Source organism: Halichoeres trimaculatus, unplaced genomic scaffold (genome assembly GCF_033239565.1).
Source record: "Halichoeres trimaculatus isolate MK-OKI-2021-1 unplaced genomic scaffold, fHalTri1.1 fHalTri1_scaffold_18, whole genome shotgun sequence".
NCBI classification, from domain to species: Eukaryota; Metazoa; Chordata; class Actinopteri; order Labriformes; family Labridae; genus Halichoeres; species Halichoeres trimaculatus.
This window is the reverse complement of record NW_027437196.1, coordinates 9,116,230-9,140,864: the sequence shown is the minus strand read 5'-3', so window position 1 is coordinate 9,140,864 and position 24,635 is coordinate 9,116,230. Positions and strand designations below refer to the sequence as shown.

Here is a 24,635-nt window from a genome sequence, read left to right as displayed (position 1 = left end):
ACGTTTCACGTGCTTTTATCTGGAAAAATACATTCTAGTCAGCCAATAATTTTTAAAACAGCTTCTAAGCAATTAATAAATTGTTTAAACTCTGTAAAAAAAAAAAAGTGTTTGTTGTTTTCTCATCTGTTTCTCTATAAACTGATGTGAATTTTGTGCATCTTGTAGGCCTCAGTTACAGAAAAAAAAATTGTATCTCAATTTAACAGCCTTTAATCGCCATTTACACTCTTTTTTAATGCCCATCTTAGGACAGTATTTCTCCCCCTCCCCAAAAACCCGGCTCATGAGGATAATTTGATGACACTCCCTGCCACTGGTGATTTTTCATTATATCGACTCTCCAGCAGAGACCGCGCCTGCGCTCCTGCTCTCTTCCGAACAAGGCTTCACCAATCCTGGCTCTGGCTCTATCCCCGGCTCGGCGTCTCACAGGCCAGTGCTAATAAGTCGCCTAGCTGTCCGGTAATGGGGAAGTGATAGGGAGCCGCTGCTGTCTGGAAAAGCCGAGAGGAAGTTGAGGAGTGACGGGGAGCTGTGCGCCGTGCCGGACCGGACCCCTCCACAGAGACACCTCCTACAGTTGCTGTTGTTGAGTAGCCTAAAAAAGCGCAGAGTGATGGAGAGAAAGGTATGGATGCTTATGCTACCTTGTGATACATTAGCACGTTTGTTTTATTCAACATCACTTTGCCTCGCTTGAGTCTGCGCTGCTCTGGATCCGCATCCACCATTAAAACTATTCTTAATATATTCCCTTTATCCTGTAGGCGCGTTGCCAGCCGGATTAGTGCGCACTGGAGTTTTTTCTTGTCTAGCTGTAATTTATTGTGCATCTAAAAAAGCCACCGGGATTAATTTCCACCTGATTGTGAATTTGGGTTTATTCTGTTGTGTAGTCGCATGGTGCACATTGTATTAGGGAGGATATTGAGCAGGGGAGTGGGATGTGGTTGGGAATATTTAAGGGGACTGTAGGCTACAGTAGCTCTCCCTCTCGCTCAGTCTGTCTGCATCATCACACAGCACACTGTATAGTTGCACCACCTCACCCCTCCACCTCCACCTCCCACCCCTCCCCGTTTTCCAGCCGACGCAGACACCAGCGCGGCTTGTTAACCTTGACTCGTGTGGGAAACAGACACTTGAGGAGTAACACAAGGAAGGGATGCACGGTGAAGCCCCGCCGAGTGTGCTCGCAGTCAGACCGTCCTCTTACCTTTTTACGCATGCCTTTAATTCATCCCCCTCCTCCTTTTCCCCCTCCTTTCCCCCTTTTTGATTTAGGGCGCACACAACAGAGCCTCATGTAGGGTTGCTAGCCCCCCTCGTCTGTAACTGCGTGTTGGATCTTGGAGCAGGGAAAAGTTTCAGTTTCAGTGTGATGATCTGCAGGCAGGCTGTGGGTGCACACGGCAGCGGGAGAGGAATTTGGGGCGTCCAGTTAGAGCCAGATATACTTTTGCTGATCCAGAGGAAAATCACATTTTTTGACTCCAGCTGTAGCTCTCCCTATATTTACTGCTTTCTGAGAGGGCCCTAAAGTCCACAGACAAGCCCCAATACTCGGTTAGAGGGAACTGTTTCTGCTAAGTGTTAGATAAATTTACAAGCAGCATCCAGTTAGCAAAAAACACCGAGAAGCTAACCTCATATAGCCTAGCCTCCCTATTTTTGAGAGAGAGTGCTAACCCGCTCGGCTAGCAGTTTCTAATCATTTTAGTAATTCAGTTTAGCTAAGCTAACATGCTCTTAGCTTCAGTTTTGTGCCAGATGTACTGTTTTAATGTCTTATAACTGATGGGAAACCGTGTATAAACCAAAAATAAGACATCAGAGTTTGTTTTAACGTATGAGGACTGGCGCTAAACACTTAACGAAACTAGCTAATTTGTGTCTGGAATGTCACACTAAAGCTAACAATAGGCTAGCTTTGCAGTCATAACATAAAGTAAGCAAACAGGGAAATTAGAACTAGATTTATAAGTATTAACTTAAAAAATGATTTGTAGCCTATTTTGTTTTCTTTGAGACAAGCTAGCTTGTTGTACAAAAGCAAAATCTAAAGCCCAGGTAACATTGGATGGTCACTAAAGCACTCAAAATACTAAGTGTAAGTTACAGAAGTACAAAATTTGTACTCTGTTTGAGGGACAAAAGTGATTTCAATCTTTTAAATTTACTGTTGGCAAAAAAGAGAAATATTTCCTTGAATTATAGATATACATTGTTCAGAGTTGTGGGCAGCAAGACTTTACAAACAGTCAAAAAAGCTGTGTAAACCAAAAATATGACATCAGAGTTTGTGTTAACGTATGAGGACTGGCGCTAAACACTTTACAAAACTAGCTAATTTGTGTCTGGAATGTCAAACTAAAGCTAACAATAGGCTAGCTTTGCAGTCTTAACATAAAGTAAGCAAAAAGAGAAATTAGAGCTGGATTTATAAGTAATACTCAAAAAGGACTTGTAGCTTTTTTTGTTTTCTTTGAGACAAGCTAGCTTGTTGTACAAAAGCCAAGTTAGAGCCCAGGTAACAATGGATGGTCACTAAAGCACTCAAAATACCAAGTGTAAGTTACAGAAGTGCACAATTTGTACTCTGTTTAAGTGATAAAGGTGATTTAAATCTTTTAATACTACTGTTGGCAAGAAAAGATAAATATTTCCTAAATTAATAATATACATTGTTCAGAGTTGTGGGCAGCAAGACTTTACAAACAGTCAAAAAAGCTGTGTAAACCAAAAATATGACATCAAAGTTTGTGTTAATGTATGAGGACTGGCGCTAAACACTTTACAAAACTAGCTAATCTGTGTCTGGAATGTCCTACTAAAGCTCACAATGGGCTAGCTTTGCAGTTTTAACATAAAGTAAGCAAAAAGGGAAATCAGAACTAGATTTATAATTAACAAACTTAAAAAAAGACTTGTAGCCTATTTTGCTTTCTTTGAGACAAGCTAGCTTGTTGTACAAAAGCAAAGTTAGAGCCCAGGTAACAATGGATGGTCACTAAAGCACTCAATATACTAGAGTTCGACCGATATGGGTTTTTTGGGGGCCGATGCCGATGCTTTCCAAATTTGGGCAGCCGATGCCGATATGCATAGCTGATTTTTCCAATTTGATATTCAGGCCGACTGTTAAATAAATATATATTTATCACATTTTTGTGAAACGCAGCAATTTCTGAGCAACTCAAAGAAATCTATTACAACAAGTCGTGTCCAGTCCTCTGAACATTTATTCAGCTTTCAAAACAATGACATATTTTGTCTGAGTAAACACACAATGTAACAAGCAGTAGTAAACATTCACACTCTTCTTAAAATGTCAAAAAAAGAAATTTAAACTTATTAATATAATTTGAACAAAAGTATGTAATGTATCCAAGTGGTTCCACAAGTTTGAGGTGCTCATCTTTTTTGTGCCTGATCAAAAATTGCATCATTTTATACAACGGATCAAAAATCGGCTTTTTAAAAGAAAACACGGCCAATGGCCGATAGAGACAAATGTCCAAATATCGGCCCAATATATCGGCCGGCTGATATATCGGTCTACCTCTACAAAATACTAAGTGTAAGTGACAGAAGCACACGATTTGTACTATGTTTTAGGGACAAAAGTGGTTTCAATCTTTAATCTTACTGTTGGCAAGAAAAGAGAAATATTTCCTTAAATTATAAATATACATCGTTCAGAGTTGTTGGCAGCAAGACTTTAAAAACAGTCAAAAAAGTTGTGTGTAGCCTTGTGCTAAAGACAGTGTTGCAAGATGTGGTTGAGCTATTTCTGCCCAATCACCTTCCAAAACCTGCCCACTTCCGCAAAAAAACGCCCAATAGTGTTTTACACACGGAAATATTTAAATTTTCAATAAACATGGATTTAGATGCATTTACAGTATTAAGCATTTAAGCCCAAATGGCAGGTTGTATTATTACAGACAGTGCATGTCACAGAAAATGTGGAAAAAATGCACCTCCTGTATCCCAGTGCCAGGCCCAAGTTAACACAGCAGCAGTAACATCAACCACCTGCTATTTACACGTACCAGAACACAGATAAAACGATTACTACGGACATGGAGACTGTAGATTTACATGAATATGACGTCACGTTGTTATGGCGACATTGATAACGACTGAATAACTCACTGCAAATAAATGTGTTTTTAATTGAATATAATACAAGTGAATAAAGTATACTGAAATTTGTATTTGTACTGTTTTTAAACCATAAAGTAACAGTTTGTTGTGCTGTTTCCACAATATAAAAAAACGCCAGATGTTGGCAAAAGCAGCCCAAATATTATATACCCGCCTAATGCATTTTTTCCCTGCCAGATGTAATCAAAAGTAGCCCAATTGGGCGGAAAACTGCCCAATCTGGCAACACAGGCTATAGATAGCATCCTGTTCATGTAGCTAACATGTATGAACAGAAAACACAAGGAAACAGTAACCACCTTTTTTTTTTTTCAAATTCACCCTTAGTAGGCTCTAACTTCAATAAAACAAACAGGTGTAGTTTTTATGTAGCTTCATAAGCATTAAACATGTGCAAATTAATGAACTTCAGCCTGTGGATTTTGTTGTATTCTGCTGGGTCAAGCTAGCTGTGTCCGCCTTTATGCTAGGTTAAAATAAGTAGCTGCAATCTGTGGGGTTTTTTTTGTTAACTTTACAGACTTGTTAGGGCTAAAATAGTTTAACAATGTGTCAATTAATATGTCAATTTTTATTTGTGTATCATATTACTGACTGTCGGGCCACTTATTTTCTGCTTCATGTGAATATGTAGTACTGTTATTTAAAATGTAGGATTTAAATTTTACAATTTATCTGCATATATTCCCACATTTCTATGCAAAAGTCAGTGGCACTAAAATATAGCATGAATTTAAGAGAAAAAAAAAGACTTTTTTTTTACAATATGGCCTAAATCCTTGTGTGATTTGGAGATGTGTTGTCACTGGGTTCATTGTGCATTTTAAACCCCTTAGGTCTCTCCCTCTGTAGCCTACTTTTCCTGCTCCTGTTGTACAGAACTGTTGAGTTACAGAGGCCTTGGTGACTCAGCTGCTTGCTAATTTCATAGGGCACATCAAATGCAATCAGTTTGATGCTCTTTACAAAGAAAAACTCACACACAGAGGCATTTGAAAGGAATACGTCGAGAGGAACATTACATAACCACATTTAATTCAGAAAATTGCTGCCTGACTGTAGGCTTTCCATGTATTGGGCCCCTCCGTGGCTGTTGAATTAAATTTTCCTGTGTGTGGGGAGTTTTTTCTGATCGGAATATACGTTAAGTTTCCATATGTCGGTGCAGGAATGTCATACTTTCTTTGCTGCTCCTGTATTTTGTGCTTGAGCTGTTTTGTGGGTTTGATTCTCTGCTTTCTTTCTAACGTGTTTACTGAAGACGTGGTTGGTCTTTGTTGGTAATTCGTGCAAGCTTTCTGTCTGAATAAACAGGGCTGAAATAGCTCAATTTTCAAACTGCAGTCTTCCCTGTGCTGCTGGCACAGATACCCCTTTCAGTATAAAGGAAAAGGAGAACAGTCCCATTAGTATGCAAGGTGCAATCACAGCTCCAGAGGTCTGATGGAGGATCAGAGGATCAGCTCCTTTTACAGTCTGCTGAATGCTTGACCTTACTTTTTAAGGAAAGCCGCAGGAACCCCCCCCCCTCCTTACACACACACTCATACACCTCGGTCACTCTGTTCAGTCATGTTTGAAATTTAGTTTCAGTGACTCATCAGGGTCAATCGATGTTTCAGTGAGTCAGTCTTTGTCGAACATTTTTTAAAAAGTGTTTCTCCTCCTAAAGTGGGCTAGATTGGAAAAACTGGAAGTGACACACGTTTGGCTTTGTTTCCACGATATCAGGTCGCCCAATTAAATGTTCCCTGGCTTTGTGTTTTGTGTTATTTGTGGGATAAATGGACAATGGAGCACTTCCTTTTCTTGGCTGGTGAGGAATGTGCTGGCTCCATAGCGGAAACAAATGAGCTGATAGAAAAACTTTTATTCATTTCATTTTCAGTATGAAAGCTTAAACAGGTAGTGAGTACATGAATACTGGATAAACATACAATTCAGTGCCTGTGACTGTGGGGAAGAGATCACTTTTCCAGCTAAAATCCAGAAAATGGAATGTTCATGCACGTTAAATGTAAAAATCAATTAATTATATATATTTCGTACCACTACTACCATCATAACAAATATAACCCTGCAGTATGTGACTTTGTAAGGCTCACTTTGCTGTTTATAGACATGCAGTTCAAGTCCATTCTTTATAAACACACATTATATTTATAGCCACATTCTGAGGATTAATTTTATACAATCTGCAGCCTTTAAATATAACTTGAAAGCAACCCTCTGAACCTTCTCTGTGTCATTTTCACACTCAGATTATAGATTTGTATGCTTTAAATCTGGCTCTCTGTAACCTAATTAACACGTTCCTCTCCCTGCCTACCAACAGATGAGAGCTGCTTTTTAATCACTGCTATCTCACCTACAGCACTTTTCCCTCCAGTTGCACGTTACTCTCATTCATAATGTAGCGTTCGCCGTCTAATGAGACCATGCGCTCGATTCAGAGACAAACTGTCTGGGTCCTAATGGTGCTACAGTTCACTGAGCTGCTGGTTGACCCATTTAGATGTTAACACTCAATACTGCACCAAAATCTGCTGGACAGAGGGAACATTTAGAGCTTTTTATAAGAACACATTACACATTAAAACAGCTTTAATTTATCTTTTAAAAAAAAATAGTTCAAACACTTTTGTGCTTTTAATATTTTGTGAAACATTCGATTTTTTTTTAATCAAATTTATGGTCTGTTTTTACAGCATTCAGTCTTGACATATGAGGCCTGTAGTTCCACTAGTGTCCACTAGGGGGTGGCTTCAAAAGTACCAGAAACAACAAACACACCCATTCAAAAACAATCAAAACAACAGATTTTTGACAGGCTGGTTAGAAGATACACAGGTTTTGATTTCAGTAACAGCAGGATAAAATATGGATATCCTACTATGCCATGGTCCTGACCTGGGTGATACAATTATAGATATGCAAAGGCTAAATGCTGTTTTTAACTAGAAAAGCACTCAGAGAGCGCTGACCCCCACCAAGCATATTGTGATTGTCACGCAACACTTTAGTCCTACTTTAATGTTATACTCCCTTTCAGCAGATTTATGAAAATTATGATGACCCAGTACATATTTCATATTCCAGATCTTAGTATCCAGAATATTGCCAGGATCTGAATTGTACTTTTACATCTGTCAGAAATTATGGTGACCTTGTCTTGTATTGTTTTGCAAAGCAATCCAACCATTTATCATGGAGTTATATACACATATGGTGAAAACCGCCCTATCTTACAATAATAAAGAATCCTTTAAAAGAATCCTGGATCCAGACGGTGATCCGGATCACCTCCAAAATTTAATCAGTCTCCCTTATCCCATTTTGAACATTTCCTGAATATGTCATCGAGATCCGTTCGTTAGTTTTTGGGTTATGTTGTTCCAGACAATCACACAGACAAACTCACCCAAAAACACAAGCTCCTTGGTGGAGGTAAAAAAAAAAAAAAAAATACTGGACACTAAATAGCTTTCCCCGCAAATTTGCCTTTTTGCGTCCCTACTTACAGACACCACCAGATGGCGCCAATGCCATGAATGAGCTGAGTTTAATACCAGTTTATAGTCCACAGAGGAAGTTGACGGCAACTAGCAGAAATGAGCAGCAGGAATTCTTCCAATGTTGTGACAATATACTTAAGAGATAAAGAAGTAGAGCTCATAACAAAAAAGAATCATTTTTTGCAGTGCAAAATTCCACAATTTTCCGTTTTTAAATACTTTTAATATATTTTAGTCATTGTTGTACTGCTGTATCAAGATATCAATGTTATACTAAGTGTAGACGTGGTTATTTTTGCTTTTTTGAATGGGTGTAAATGTGTTTTTCGGTGCATCCAGAATCAGCCCCTAGTGGACACTTTAAATAAATGCAGTTTTTTAGCACTTCTGTATTGGGCTAAGTTATCACACTTGTAATTAGCCTACAGTTAGCCTATAAAGCTAACAAAAACAGGATCCTACAGCTTATCAGCTCTCACAGTTGTTTCAGCTCAGATCCATCATATTTCCGAGCTCAAACATTTGGCTTCATGTGCAAACATAAAATGTCACGTCATTGCTCTGTGTTTGTTATTCCAGCCATTCTTTTCGCCAGATTTTGAGCCACTTTTACACATTTTTTCAGACTATACGGTTTAAAAACAGTCTACGTAATTGGGAAATAACTGCAGAGCAGCTTCTACGATGATAATCTTCTGGGTTGTTAATTTTTTATGGGACACAAATTCTTTCCCTTGTGTGACTCACTTGAAAAGTTGCACATACCAGCCACCAAACTAAGATAATATGATTTTGTTGAACTTATCTGTTGGTTGTTGCTGTTTGGGTGATGGGGATTTACTTTGGGACACATAAAAACGTACATTTTATTCATTCCTCGGCTGATGGGATGTGCAGACACGGTGGCAGTTAATTTTTCAGGCTCTCACCCCTCCTCCTCCTCGTCCTCTCCCCTTGCTTGATTTTCATCTCTCAGATTTTGAGTCAGCCCTGCACATACCATTCTTGCCCTCGTTCTGTCGGCTTTCTAACCCGTCCTGCTTGGGCAGAGCGCTGCTGAAAGATCGGGGCTAATACTTGTCTTGGGTGAAGGGTAGAAAAAAGAGAAAGTGAAGCGAGGGAGGTGTTGTTTCTGTTACTCTGTAGATTTGTATCAGCGCTGACCTCTGTGCCCTCTCCGCTGACTAACACATCAAACTGAGACTTTCCTCTAAAAAAAACAAAATTTCTTTTTTACTTCTGGAGCAGCCCCTCGCTCAGCTCACCAGCTGCTGCTCCAGTTTTGAAGTCTCTGCAGTCGGCGTCGCTCTCTCTCGATTGGCTGCTCGGTTTGGACGAAAGGCAGATTATGCCGTTGTCATGGCTCCAGCAAACAGGAAATGCCCTGAAGCAGGTAAACGCTCCAGGCCTTGTTCCGGTGTGTTGCTTGTAGCTCGCAGGGGGGAAACTCGGCTCAGGGCTGCTGCTCTCGTCTTTCCATCTGCTCCCACAATGCATCTTCTTTTTGAGACTGCCAAAGAAGTGAACCAGAAAGATGCTTTGTCCCGAACAGAAATCCGAGCTTTAGCTCTGCACATGCAGCTCCTTAGTATAAGTTTTCATCATTGAGCTGCTTTGTGCAACTTTATTCCCCCACACTTTATTGCACCAAAAAAAAATCACCAGATGCCCTTTTCTTTCCAGCTACCCTTCTCTCCTTTCTGTACTTTCCTCTTCATTACTCATGCCTGGCTGCAACAAATCAGCCCCTGAAATGTACTTCTCCGATCCCTAATCCCCCCCTCTCCGAGGTGCAGGTCTGCGTGCTTTTGTACAGTCCTTTTGAAGCCCAGCGAAGGCCATTGAGTAGCTTTAAAGCAGCTTGAGCATGGTTTTGTGTGCAGCTCTTAAACAGAAGAAGGGCAAAAAAGAAAGACGGAGTGGGGCCCAGCAGCGGGAGGGATCAGACTTTACTCTGTGCCCAGTACAATCCATATTCCCCCCTCGAGCACCCCATCTGTCTGTGACAATAATGTGGAGGCAGGCAGGTTCCTGGGCTCTGGTATGTAAATGTTACCACTGGGAGCTGCAGGTTGTTCATCAGCACCAAATAAATTTTCATCCTTGTATCGTTTCAGCTTCTTTTTCCTTCCTCTTTTTAGCTTATTCAAAATTTCAGTTAAAGGTGCAACAAATGTTTTAATTCCTCTACATCTCACAACCTGCTGAACTTTCCTGCTTCAATTAAAGTAAAAAACAGAAGAAAACGTTATTTTGAGATCTGACGTTAATTTTACACAGCCTTTCATCTCATTAGCTTGCAGCTCTCCACACATTTTGGCTTTAAAGAGAAAATTTTTCTCATACTCATGCTTTTTCACCAAAGTTGGAAATGTTTTGGTGACTCCACATCATAAACTGTTTAATAGGGGTGGGAGAAAAAAATATTTATATATCAGGATTTTTTTTGGTTGACAACATCAAAATCTCGATTCTTTGTCCAAAAAAAAAAAAAAACTTTTTTTTTTTTCAAATTCTATTTTTTTATTTCAGTCTTTTTTCTATAAACTTGACACTGAACTGAACATTTATCTCCAGCAGAGGGTGAAATGTCTCTCTCTGACTCGCGTGATGTGCATTTTATTGGAAAATACGGCTCCTGATATCGTCTGTAGAAATTATCATATCATTGAAATGTTTGGGCAAATTAAGGAAAACTAAAGAAACCTGAGCAAGAAGCAAACAATAAATTGTTAATATTGAAGAATTGCAATTTAAATCGAACCACCACCCAAAAAATCGTAATACAATCAAATTGTGAGAATAGCATATCGTCCCAGCCTTACTGTTTGATATATGAACGTAGTCTTAATGACATCACTCATTTGTTTCAGATATAGAGTTCTGAAGCCCATTGTCATCAGAACTATATTAGAATTGCAGAAATTATTCTTTATTTTTATTTATTTATTTATTTATTATTATTGAATTAGAACAATGCATATTAATCAACATATCAGCAAAAGCTTCAATGTAAATATGCCAGAGTTAGCACAATAGCTAATTTACATCTGCAGTCCTAAGGCAGGTAAGGACAGTTAACATTGACACACACAAGAGAAACAGAGCATACACACAGACATTACACCAACAACATTACATGTAGTTACAATAACACATTAACTCATTCTCACAAAGTTTAAGAGTCCCCAAAATATATATATATAAAAAAAAACTGAATAAGGATTCTGGAGTTGTTCAGTTAAGTTAGACTTTAGAAAATAAATAAACTCACTTTTTTTTCTCGGATGGAACATTCAAGGGTTTAAATTGAATATACTTCATATCTTTTGCATTTAAAAAGTGAAAGTTAAAATGTTAAGGATCCTTTTAGACATCTACTGTGCCTGCCTGTCATTTAAGTCAGTTATGCCCTTATATGGGCAAGGCACTTAAGTTCAATAACTTGAGAAATTCATAACTGTGCTCATAGAGAAAGTGGCTGTTTACACCCAAGCCGCTTTTTGGAACCAGGTTGCAGCCATGTTTATTTTTTGACTTGATGCATCATGGTTTCCAGTGTTTCTCAGCCAGCCTCAAGTGATCACTCAAAGAACTGCCCTTTGTGTCACGTCAGCATGGGCTTCATATTTTTTAAACTGTTGAGTTTGCTACTTGCTCTGCGTTCAAAAACATTGTTTCCTTTTCTTGTCTTTAATTGTTCCAAGTGAGCAGGGCACTGGCAGAACGCCATGATGCAATAAAACTGCACTGCAATAAAAGGAGTAAAATGTATTGTTTTAGGGAAACAAAGTAAAAAAAAAAAGCATAATTAAGGAGCCTTTTAATGGAAATTATGATGATAACAAAAAAATACACGACTGATTTATTGTTACTCAGACAGCCAGAGGAGCGTAAGTTCTTCTTCAAATCTGATTGGTCACTCTTGTTTGTTTGTAATAAAACCTTTATAACCTATAACCTCTTGTTAATAGAATGTAATATGAGCATTTGAAGATGTTACCATGGATATCTGGAGTACAGTGAAAGGCTTGTCTAGCATTTTCTGACATATTAACGTCAAAATAATAATATAAATAACAGTAGTATTTGTATTTCATTTAGTCATAATGCCTTTTTTTCACTTTAAACAATAGGAGAAGTTGTTGAATTTCATCACATGGGAATACAGACTAAGTAGGTCAGTGTCAGTGTATTAATCAGGTGTAGTGATGGTTTGTGTTGCTCATTTTTGCAGTTTTTTTGTTTAATGTATGACATTTTTTTATGAATCTTGGAGAAATTCAGGTCTCTGGTTTTCTCTCTTGCAGGATCCTTTGTTGGTATTGTTTGACACAACCTGCCATGCTTCTGTAAAATATTGATGCAGGTGTAGCATTTTGTATTGTATGAACCTTGACTTGTAGTTTCTACTCGTTGGCGCCCTCTTGTGACGAAACAGGGAAATGCAGCTTTTTAAAACCTATTAAAAAAGATGCTTAGAATATGAAATTGATTAAACATCATTATGAGGTTAATTATTTTAATCAAGAAAAAATGTCATACTATAGTGCTTTATGACATCTGTCAATTATCTTTGCAGCCAAGCAATGATAGTGAACCCCTCCCTCTGTTCAAACAGTCACCCCTCTGTTTGCGCCCCCTGTTGGTGATCAGTACCACTGCTGCTGCTCCTTTACCCCCTGTCAGCCCCCCACTACCCCCCTGTCTGCTCCTCACTGGGACATTACCATTTGGTGAGACTGACTGGCTTTGGTGAGGGAGACGGTGGGGGTCCTACAGGGGGTACTCCAGCGCTCAAGGCTCTCTTTTGCAGGGCCGGGGCTGCTGGAGCTCTTTGTTATCGTTAAATCCATGTGCAGGAGATGGATTCAGAGACAAGGTCTGCACTGCCAGGTTTGGTTTCAGCCTTGTGTGAAATTCAGACACACACATTGGGAGATCATATATATAAATATATTTATATACATACAGCCTGCATCATATGTTATGCTATTTAAGGCTAGTTTAACATACAGCACCAGTGTGGAGGGGTAGTTTTCCTGCAGGGGGGACACAGATGAAAGCAGCAGTGAGACATTTTGCAGCTTTGGGTTCCTTATACGACTGAGACTGAATATGCACACCGCTAATACCAACAGCAGGGGGCGCCAGCAAGCAAACTAAAGCTGTGTGTAACACATGAGGGTTAGTTTTTCTTATCAATAAGTTGATTTCAGTGCTCATGAAGCTGCAGATTGCATCTTCAGGGTTGTGATGAGAGTTTTAATCAGTAATGTTGCTTTTGTGTCAGATGAAACAGTTGATACAAAACAGCTTGAGTCCGTTAAGATGTCTCTGAGGGATAATGCATCCTCCCAAAGGTCAGGACCTTTGACCTCTAGGTCATAATCCCACAAACCAGCTGTCCTAGCAATAACAGTTCTGTGTCAGTTTTAATAACAGCTGAAGCTTCTCTTCCTAGCGTTTATGCCTCGCGCCGTTTTGCTCATCTGAGTGTGGGATAACTGAAGGACAGCTTCCTCCCCTCAAAGTTCTTACGCACCATTTCCTTTCACCTCCAACGCCTTGTTTAACACTTTTCCCATGTTTTCACATCAGCGTGACAGAAGAAGAGGAAACAATAACAGTGACAATTTGCCGCCGTGTGTCATAAGCCAAGCCCTCTTTTGAATCTGCCCCACTTCGCCTCCTTTGTCATTCAAATAACCTCATGAATATTTCACGGCTCTGATCTGACGGGTGGCAGGAGGGAGGTGGGGGAGAGTGGCTGGAGGAGAGGGGGGACTTGAAAGAGTCGTAATACTCAGTGTGGTGTGGTTCAGGTCGAAGTAATGACCTCATCATGGCGGGTGGGTGCATACAACACACAGTATCAGGACATGTATTACAACAGTGCATTTAAGGGATTGCAGATGTAAACTAGCTCCAAGCTAACTCTGGTACAATGCATCAAATGGTGACATTTATGTTGAATATTGTACATGGTCCCTTTATAAAACAAATAAAACAAAAAAAACAACAAAAAAATCAAATAAATGTTTTTCTTAGCATTAGCTTAGCCTCACAATCATTTTTTTCTACTTACTCTGATGTAAGTGGTCAAAGTCAGACTAATATGATCATGATATGGGACAACCACGCTTCACAGATGGACCAGGATGTACCCATAGACTACAGTGTAAACCATAAATGTTATATCAGTGCGTTATATCATCATCACAAAATTTAATAAGTCTGTAAACAAAGTTAATTCAGCTGTAAAAACAGACACAAATGATAGCAATATGGAGGTGAATGGGACTTATTGGCTTTTGGAGCCAGCCTCAAGTGGACACTCAGGGAACTGCTGGTTTGCATGTTACAACATCTTTGCTTACAAAAATACTAAGATTGCATTAATGTTTAATTATCATTCACTTTGTCAGTTTTTTTCTAGAATGAGGATTTTTTTATAAATTAATGATGGGGAAGATTGTAGAATATTATCAATTGAGGATCATACTACAGCTTATTGTCCTTGAAGGCCACCGTTCCTTAATGAACAGGAGGTTTGAGCAAGGAAATGTTTCAACCGAGGGTCTGACTACAAGATATTGCTTAAAATACCTATTTATGTACACTTAACCTTTAAAATACAAAGCTAATGCAAAAACAGAAAAAAATAAATGCAGTTCCTTGAGTGTCCACTTGGGTGTGGCTCCAAAACCCCATAGGATCTCATAAACACCTATGTAAAAATACCAGTTTCTGAACATTTTTACAAGCATTAAAAAATTAAAATTTGATCGCTTCACCTCTTACTAGTTGGACCAAAATTCAAGTTTAGCCAGCTTTACAAATGCATTTTCTGCTATTGGTTAGCTAACTCAGTTTCAGGAAACCAAAGGATGATGCCACTGAGACTATGTCCATGTTTTGGACTTTCAATGACTATTTCGCTGCATACTCTGCATCCATTCACAGAATATCTTTCACTGCTGCCACCTTTTGTGTAATGTGTACTAAGTTTGGGGTGCATTTTTCCTGCGCCCCTAAAAGCTCAAATCTCACAAACTGATGATTTTCAAAATCGTACTGATCAAAGGTCAAACTTTCTCCTTGTAGGATGCATCTTAGTGTCAACTATTGGCCTGCTGGTGTTGCTCAAAAGTCTCCTGGACATCATTTAGCCAAAGTTTTGCAACTTGAGAGAAGAAATCTTCCTGCATGAAGCCCCAGCAGAGCCTAATTACACGTGTCAAGTAACACAGTCACCTTGCTGTGCCATCCAGGCTGCTTGTTTGCCTCCGGAGTCACCACAGCCTGAGTGAGCTCGGCCTCCAGGCCAAGCTAGTGGGTGAAAGGTAAAGCTAATGAGGCGAGCTGAGGAAACACTCCTAACCCATGAATGCACTCTGACAAAGGCTAGTGCGGAAACACAGGAAGTGAAGGTGCTCTTGACGTGGCCTTCTGGCTTCATGAAGTGGCTTTAGAGTAGATTAGTTCCCTTGTTGTGAGTCGCTTTGATACAATTCTACAGACTTGAGTGGTTAACATCGGCACCATCCTTTTTCTGCTCACCATCACAACGTCATGACTCTGCTTGACGTTTTACAACAACGTGTGGCCCCTTTAAGAGACCCTTTTTGAGAATGAGCGCAGGACTCGGAGCTGTGTGTGTGCTTGCTCTGACCGTGGCCTCTGTGTTGGTCACCAGGAGGTGGTGATGGTGGAGGAGGGAGGGGGGTGTAGCAGAGGGAACAGCTAACCGACTGTACCCTCCCCAGCCCCCGTTTAAACCAAAGCAAACGACAGCCTCACTTCTCTGCTCCGCGTGCCCTTATCTACCAATGGAATGCAACAGCTGTGCGGGGGAGCGGCAGGGTGGGCTGGCTGAAACCCCCCTGACAGACCCCCTCACTGACACCCCCCACTCCAACCTCCAAGCGACGTGCCGGGCTCCTGAAAGGCAGCTCAACTAAAAAAGTGAGCTAGACACAGTGAGACTCGGCGGGGCTGCTCGCTGCTGCACATTCAAAATAGAGCCAGAGAGGGAGGGCAGAGAGAGGAGAGAGGGAGGGAGAAGGAGGGAGACAGAGAGAAGGAGAGTCAGGGACAGGCAGTGCTGAAAAGGAGAGCACAAAGAGAAGGAAAGTGGAGCAGGGGAGGGGAACAGGAGGCTGGGTTGAAGGGAGAGGGAGAGACAAAAGAAGGAGAGAGGGGAGACGTAGCAGAGGGTGAACGGAGGGGACTCGAGCAAATGGCTACGGAGGAGACGGCGGGGGGAGCCAGGAAAGCCACCAAGAGCAAACTGTTTGAGTTCCTGGTCCATGGAGTGGTGAGTGGCGCTGTCCGTCATTCCCTGGCATGCATCTATATGTGTGTGTGTGTGTTGAATGTGTGTGTGCATGAGTCGGCGCAGCAGCAGCAGCAGCAGCGGCAGCAGCAGCGGTCTGTGTGTGAGAGATAGCTGGGTAAAGCTGGCCATGTGAAGGTTATTTCCAGCCCCCCAACCCCCTCCTCCTCCTCCTCTTCCTCTCCGGATCACAGCCTGTTAGGGGAGAGAAGAAGAAGAAGAAGAAGTGAAGCAGCATGGATGGAGGGATGGAGCGGTGCAGGATGAGGAGGAGGATGGGGAGCAGAGGGTTTCTTAGACATAAAGAAGGATAAATGTAGGAGCAGCAGCAGTTAAAAAAAAAGAAGAAGCAGCCAGCTCCCTCTTTGGCTAATAGAGGAGCTGAAAGCCTCTTTGGGAGTCACAGACAGCAACACAACAACACGGCAGCCTGAGCAGCCTCTCAGGCAGCGTGTCTTTGCTCAGTGGAGGGATTTGAACCTGTAAGGTCACGAGACAAACGGACGTAGTAGTAGCGTACACGACGGAGACGAGGCAGGCAGCCAAATCCTGGAAATCATGCAGAACAATCGCTCCATTCATGTGCAGCTAGCATGAAATGTCAAGTCAAGTGTGGCTCTCGGTTAGAGGTTAGGCAACTATTAGTACACGACTCAGACTTTATATTTACTACAGCAGTTTGTTTTGGTAATGAGCTGGAAGGACAGATGATGCTGAGGATCATATTGAAGTCTTTGTCAGTCACTCGTTTTATTTGTAAGAGTTCAGGCAGATGTGGCTTTGACATTGACTCATTAAAAGACTGGGATTTTTGACGCTGCAGCTCAAATTTTGCCATTGAAATTTGCAAAGAGTGAATTTTTAGTTTCAGTTTGTTTCAAACTCATAAATAACAGGAGAGGAACAAAATATTGGTACAGAAATATGTGATTGACCTTACTGTTCAAACAATGTTGTGATGAATCATGATATAATTGGCAAGTTGTGTCAACTACGACAATGTCATTATGAGCTGTGAACCAGGTTTTACATATTGGGAATCGGGTATGAAGAATTTGGTTAGCATTTCCCAGGTGTAGGATGTTGTGTATCAGTATCAGGTTTTGAGTGTCAGCCATTGGGTGTGAGGTATCTGGAAGTAGGTAAAAGGTATTAGGGTATCTAGTGATGGGTATTCTAATGGTATCAAATATGGTATTGTGTACCAAGTACCAGGTTTTGGGTGTATCTGTGTGGTGTGTTGTGCTGTAGGTTTAGCATATTGGGTATCCAGTATCAGATATTGGGTATTGGGTATAGAGTATCATACCAGAAAATCAGGATTGTGCACCAAGCATCAGATTTGGGTTGTTAGCTATTGGGTATCAGGAAGTAGGTAAATGTACAAAGTATCGGTATCAGATAATGGGTATTGCATATTTGGTATCGGGTACCAGGGAATTGGTGTCAAATAGTGGGAACAGGGTAAAGGATATGTAGTATTGGGTGTCATATTGTGTATAACGTAAGTATTGGGTTTGGGATACTGGGTATCGATCTATCTTTATAGGGTATTGGGTATTTGGTATCAAATATTGGGTGTCATACCCAGTACTCGAGCATCGGATTAAGGGTGTTGGGTATTGGGTATAGGGTATCCAATATTGAGGTGTTGGGTATTGGGTATCAAGTAATGGGTATTGAATGTTGGGTATGGGGTATGGGATGTAGGATATTGGGTATCCCATACAGGGTGTTGGGTAATTGGTATTGGATACTGGGTATCAGTTACACGGTACTGTACTGGTATCAGAATCGGACATTGTGTACCGGGTTTTGAGCGTGAGTTATTGGGTGGGAATTGGGTGTCAGAGTCAAGAATCAAATAGCGTATAGAATATTAGGCTCAGGTATTGTTTATCTGGTATCAAGGACTGGGCATCAGTATTGGGTAGTAAGTAAAGCACTGGGTATTGTGTACAAGCTACTGAGTAATGGGTATCAGGTATCATCCAATATATTTTTCAATTCCTACCAAGTAAAGAAGAAAGCTGTTGTTTACCTTGTTACTGAAGTACGATCTACTAGTTATGTTTTGATTCAGCCCCAAAATATGTGGAAGGGGTACGTCCCAAAGCTTGCCAAAGCTGAAGGTGATTTTTTTTATTTAAAGTTGTTAATATGACTGAATACAATCTATCTTTACAAATACATGTTCTTGCCTAAGACACACAATAGAAATTCCTTGAAGTCAAAACACATCTTTGATGTTCAAGAAACTAATTTGTCATTTCTGATTTAATTTCAGAAATGATCAAATTGACCACTTCCTCACTCCAGCTTTGGATGTTGAAATTCAGTTTTCAAACCTTTTACTTACAGTGTGATACATTGTCACCATCCTTTACCCCTAAATCATCTGGCAACAATTTAGATTCATTTCCCCGAAGCTGGAAAGTATAATTTCATCCTAAATATAATGTCCCTCTTATTATGGAAATACCTGCTGTTTTTTTTCTTTGATTAAGCTGAACTGGATTTCACCTTTGAGCAGATCCTGAAACTGTACTACGTCCTAATTCTCACGTTAATTAACAAGATGTTGCAGGTGGACACATTCGAGTTAGTTGAATCAATGAATTTGTTGTGGTTTTTTTATGCCTTCTGTAAAAAATTAGCAGTATAAAAATGAGGGGATGGACAAATTTTAACTGAGAACCAAAAAGTTAAGAGAGATGCTTCTCTGTGATGCATCCTCTGATGAAAGGTTGAAATTAGTTTCTGGAGGTTAATTTAAAAGGGTTTACCTCTGTGAAATATCAACAACAGACATTATTTTCATGTTTCCTTGGATGTTTATTTAGTATTCATTGGTTGCCCCCAGTTTAATGTTTGTTAGGGAGTCCGTTTCTCTGTATATGAGTATTTATTGTCAAAAGAAGCTAATCAAAAAGCTTTATTCCTTCTCATAAATTACCTCCCTTTCTGGCTGTAGTTTTGATTCTCTGCTGAACTGAATTTGACCTTTGCACACATCCTCAAATTTGGCAGCACTTCCTCATCCTCCACTACATCAAGAAGATCCAAAAGACTTTGAGGCGTATGATTGTAGAATCACGAGAAAAAAACACAGAGCTAGCTCGACTCATTTTTTGATTTCAGGCCGTTTTAATCAGCGCTGATGTTGGGGCGTCCTGACGGCAGGTAGATTTATCCGCTGGAACACGATGAGGTATTGTGTGTGTGACAGGAGCGGTCGTTACAGGGGCTTTGCTGCCGAATCCCGGCTGCACACACAGACAGACTTACGGAAACAATGGAGCTGGTGATTGATGAGCCAGATGAGTGTGTCCTCTCAACAGACCAATTAACCTTGATGAGGCTCTGGCTGCTTCTAGCCAAATATTTCCCCCTGCTTAGCTTCCCTCTCCCTCATCCTCCTCTGACTCTCCCCCCACATTTCAAGATGGAAAAGTCTTGTTTTAATACTTGCGGCAGGTTCCTGGTTGTGTGTAAAGCAGAAGGGAGAAATATTTATGGGAGACGGGGACGTTTCGGCGCAGTTTGTGAGCTTGTGGCAAAGGATGACGTTTTCCTTTCCTCTGAAGCCAGGCATGTTTTAAACACAGGGAAACATACATGAAAAGATGCATTTATAAACACGGTGTATGGGAACGTTGTTGTGGTTAGCGAAGGTCACAGTGTTCCTGAATGAGCGTGTGTGTTGTGGGGGAGAGAATTGGCTGAGATTTGGTTCTGGGTGGGCTAAAAGCTCGACTGAAATCTCCTCTTCGTCTTTCTCCCTCATTATCTGCCTCACCTCCCTACTCCCCTCAGTGTTAATGTGTGTATTATGTGTGTGTGTGTGTGTGTGTGGAGGTCAGTGCCTTCCAGTCTTCCAGCGCCCTTCGTGGGAAACTCTGATAATCTGAAAAACATCATACGTCACATTAACTTTGTCAGAACTGCTTGTGTGAGAATGTAAACTTCACCTTTGCTCCAAAATCTCAGTCCACCCTGTTTTCCATCCCTGCAGATAGTTTAGGTTTCATTCGCACACGTTCTCAAACATCTGCACCCTCCCAGCCTCCGCACCACACACATAAAGGGGTGAAAGAAATTTTGTCTGCCGTGCCCAAAGCATTAAATTCTGCAGCCACTTGTCGTTGAGAAACACAATGTTCCGGTTACTCTGGGTTATGCGCAGACCTTGCCATGTTCATTTCCTTTTGAATTCACTTTTTTACCAAAGAAGTAGTCGCTCTGAATGCTGTCCAACATTTGTTCTCTGCCGCCAGAGTAACAGGGGCTCTGCTTTTTGAGAGAAAAGCTGCTGTTGAAGCTCATGAAATCAAAAATTAAAACGTGAGACTCACAAATGAGATTTATCTTTATTAAACGGGTGTGTGAATCGCAGGGTATAAAACCCCAAACCTTCAGATAAATAACATGCGTCCTTGAGGTTCATGACAGATTGTAAAGCTCTGACCCACCAATGTGAGTTTTAATTGCAGGTTGTATAGCATCTCTGGCGATTCATAGGCTAATAGATTGGTGCACCTTCATTTAGAAAGAAATTCTTGGTCTGCTATTAGACTATTTCCCTGAAAGTCTTTACGCTTTCCATCCAAAAAGCCTGAACTCAAAGGGATTTGGGGTATTCATCCTATAATTAATTAGAGAATCACCTGAAAGTCAAAGAGGTGATGCTATTTCATGTTTTTAAATCTAAAAGAAGACTGAGGCATATTCTTCATCGGGATGCACAATATTATCCGCACGTTATTGGTATCGGCCGATAGTGGATTAAAATGAAATATTGATAAAAGCCAACCTGCCGATATCTGCCAATATAATAAACTAATGGTACTTAAGTACTTAAATAAGTGCCTGACTTTGGTGCAATAAACTGAAGCTGCTGCCAATATGTTTTGTATTTTTTAGTTTGCTCACCACCTCTCTGCTTAGGGATAGGTACTGAATCAGGTACTTTTACAGGTACCAACTGAATTCTGTCAAAAGTACCGGGTACTGATTCATGTAAAATCAAAAGGTACCATGTTTAGGTACCTAAATGCATTCTTGTGACTGTGAGGGAGTGGAAGAGTAGGGGATTTTCCATGCTGGACATGAACACAGCATTTCAAGGTTATATATTGAAGAATAAATATGTAAAATTGAAAAGAATTAACATTTTATTATTAAACAAATTGATATTTTTCACTGCATAAACACACAAAAGTACTGAAAATTGGTACCGTTGAGTACCAGTACCGATTGTCAAGTACCTGGAATCGGTACCGTATCGTTTCAAATGTGAAAGGTACCTATCCCTATCTCTGCTACACATTGTTTATAGCTCATAGAATTGTGCTTATGTTCTGATTCTGAAGGACTGAAGCAAGATAATTTCTTTTGCAATTTTGGTTATTTTGTTTGCACAATGCAGATTAAGTAGACACACATTTGGCTCCTGTTTTGATCTAAATTTGAACATAAGCATCAGTCTGTAAAGTGGTGCATGTAGCCAACTAATTTAGGCACATGTACTGTCAAAGAGCGAGACTTAATTTTTTTAATTAAAATAGGACAGAAAATATTACTTAAATAAAAATAAATATCATAAAAGAATAAATGAATAAATAAATTAAAAAATAAAAATTAGATTAAAAAAAATATAATTGGCATTAATGAAGATGCAGTTTTTTTTATATGCATGATTGATCTTATTTGCACAATGCAGATTAAGTAGACACACATTTGGCCCCTGTTTTAAGCTACATTTGAACATAAGCATCAGTCTGTAAAGTGGTGCATGTAGCCAACTAATTTAGGCACATGTACTGTCAAAGAGTGAGACTTAATTTTTTATATTTGAATAGGAAGGAAAATGTTTCTTTAAAAAATAATAATATTATAAATAAATAAATGAATATAATTGGCATAAATAAAGATGCAGTTTTTCATATGCATGATTGATCTTGTTTTTGCACTGGAAGATAAGAGAACTCATAATACTGAATGCTACTTCCAATATAGAAGAGAGTTGATGATCTCTGTTATTAGGTGTGCTGTAAAAAATATCTGTATCAGCTAAATGAGTTGTAAAATATCAGCATATGGGATATCACCAAAGAATCCAGTATCCTCAAGTATCATTTATTTTAGTTTACCAAGTTACAACACTGTGAATCTGAATTGTATTGTAATAAAACATAAAAAATAAATTCAGTGAAGAGAAATAAACTGAACTAATCCAAGTCAACGATCTAAGAAATAGTCACTTCATGTCATCTTAAGCCTGTGGTCTAAATTAGAGGTCAACCAATATCAGTTTTTTCATTAGTTGATGCTGATAATTAGAGAGCGACTGATGGCTGATACATGATATATCATGTTGTCATTTTTGCATTTCATAAATATACAACAGTTTGATAATAACATGGCTTATTTGACACAATGAACTTAGCCAGGACTGTTTTCAGATGGATCTCTTCTTGATTAATGAAGTTGAAATATACACTGGTTTATGTTTGAATACACCATAGCAGAATTAACATGAAGCACCCCCCAGTAGCTCTTTTAAATTGATATAATTAAAGATATTATTTAAGCTTCCTGGTGTTCCCTGTAGTAGATTTACATGATTTAAAGGGCAAATTTACTTATCTCATTTCAAAGTTGTGTTTCAGAAAACTCTTGTTGAAATGTTTCTGAAATGTTTGTTTTAGCTACTGTCTCTTTAAGGCTCCCCTGTACTGCAAACCCCCTTCCATCTGACTGGCCAGACCTCCTGAGGTTTGTTGGGGCAAAAATATGGGTAGACCTTAGTGTTTGAGGCCCGCTTCTCCAACGTGTCATGATCCAGTTAAGAGATTCTTACATGGTGACATGAGTTTACAGACAGATTCAGGGATTTCTACAACAAATGGACATGTAGCTGTTTAAACAAACGGCACATGCTCAGCTTGAACATCCAGAATTGTGGCTTTATGTCGATGTTTAAATATGGGAAAGCAGAATACCCCCTCTTTAAGGTTTTGGCAGATTAATGCTAAATCCAGTAGTCTGAGACACCCGACAGTCAAAAACAAAACAAAACAAAGTGCTACTGAAGTATTTACAAGCCTATATTAGATTGAGGTGTGGGTGTGTACTTGGGTGTATAACCTTGTTTTTTCCTTGTGCCTTGCATAACTTCGTCATTAATAACAGAGGTGAAGTTAAAAGCTCCCAAAAATGATTCCCACTCTACTCAAAGTACCTCATCCTTAGTATTTAATAGATTCAGTGCTCCAATCGAAGCCTTTTAAACGGACCCTCCATGTTACAACCCACAGACTCATATGTTTAGCACAGTGTGGGTTAAGTTTGGCCTCTTCAAATCCCTCCAGAGATGCCAACACACTTCTCAGATATCCATCCACATGGCAGATTCGATTGCTGGCTGGCTGGCAGAGCTGCGGGCAGAGTGTTGGAGTCAGTTCAGCAGGTCAGATTATAGAGTATCACTCATTGTGTGTCTGTGTGTGAGTGTGTGTATGGATTTAGGGGAAACTCATCTAAAACATTACCCAGCTCTGTTTTTCTTTCTGCGTCTGTTATCTGACAAGCTCAGATTCTCCAGACAGACGGTTGTAACAGAAGTCCGTCTGGCTGTTAGGGTTTTATTGTCCAGCTTATGTAGGAGGAAGACAGGAAGAGAAGGGGTCTTTTAAAGCTCCGCAAGGTGATAACATTCGCGCAGGAGGCCCCCCACCATATGTTGTCTTATCCTCCCCCGTTTGGAGAGCCTTCTCAGTTGCCCTTACCCCAACATCCCCTCCCCCCTCTTCGGACAAACTCAGCCGGAGTGACAGCAGCGGCTGCTCAGGCGTCTTATCGCAGGATCTGTGCTTGGTCACCATTTCAAAGGGCACAAAACACGTCAGTCTTATCCCAACAAACGCCGACATTCTGTATACATACTTCCACATCTCATATCTACTCTCCTTTTTCTGCCTCCTGCTGTTTATTGTCCTCGTCTTTGTTTGTTCTTTGTGTTTTTTTCCATTGCTTTCTTACTTTTAAGGTCCAATCTGTGTACATTCAGCCTTGATAAACATTGTGAAATGAACGAAAAAACGTGAGCAAACATGCCGTTATGAAACTCCCTAATTTGTATCCTTCGTATGTCCTTCTCTTTTCAGCATTTATTCATCTGTTACAAAATACAGCAGGCACTTTTTGTGCTGGTTTGAAAAACCACATTTCATTCTTTTGCAAGGTGGCAGCTAAAATATTTGGGTTTGCGAAGTCAGGGCTGTGTCAAACAACAAGATATGAATGCTCTGGTGAATAATACACAGGGAAAGAGAAGTAGGGACATCATTAGTTTGGTATTATTTGGGAAAATGTGGTTCAATTTACACCAAATTTATTTCAAGGTATGGCTTTTTATCTGTACCTTAGATTTACTTTGTATTGAAACTGATGAAACAAGCAAAGCCAGGGCCGTAAGTTTTTTTTTTTTTTTTTTAAGTAATGTAAATTAAAGCTCTAAAGCGAGCTACTTAAGCTATTTTTAAGCAAGCAGCAACCTGAGGCCAAGAGAAATAAAGCTGATGAGGAAGTGCTCAAAGCTGCAGTTC

General features: G+C 40.0%; 1 protein-coding gene across 5 annotated transcripts in view; it reads left to right on the top strand.

Annotated features, from left to right (window-relative positions):
- Positions 1-342: 342 nt before the first annotated feature.
- Positions 343-24,635, top strand: part of smarcd3b (SWI/SNF related BAF chromatin remodeling complex subunit D3b) — a 50,680-nt gene continuing 26,387 nt past the window's right edge. The window contains exon 1 of one of the 5 annotated variants that reach the window (XM_074693526.1): positions 343-631. In XM_074693526.1, the coding sequence (XP_074549627.1) occupies positions 620-631 (12 nt within the window). In that variant the 5' untranslated portion in view covers positions 343-619. Of the gene's footprint in view, positions 632-15,774; positions 16,009-24,635 lie in introns of those variants that run through there. The other 4 variants (XM_074693524.1, XM_074693525.1, XM_074693527.1 and 1 more) reach the window with 4 other exon arrangements.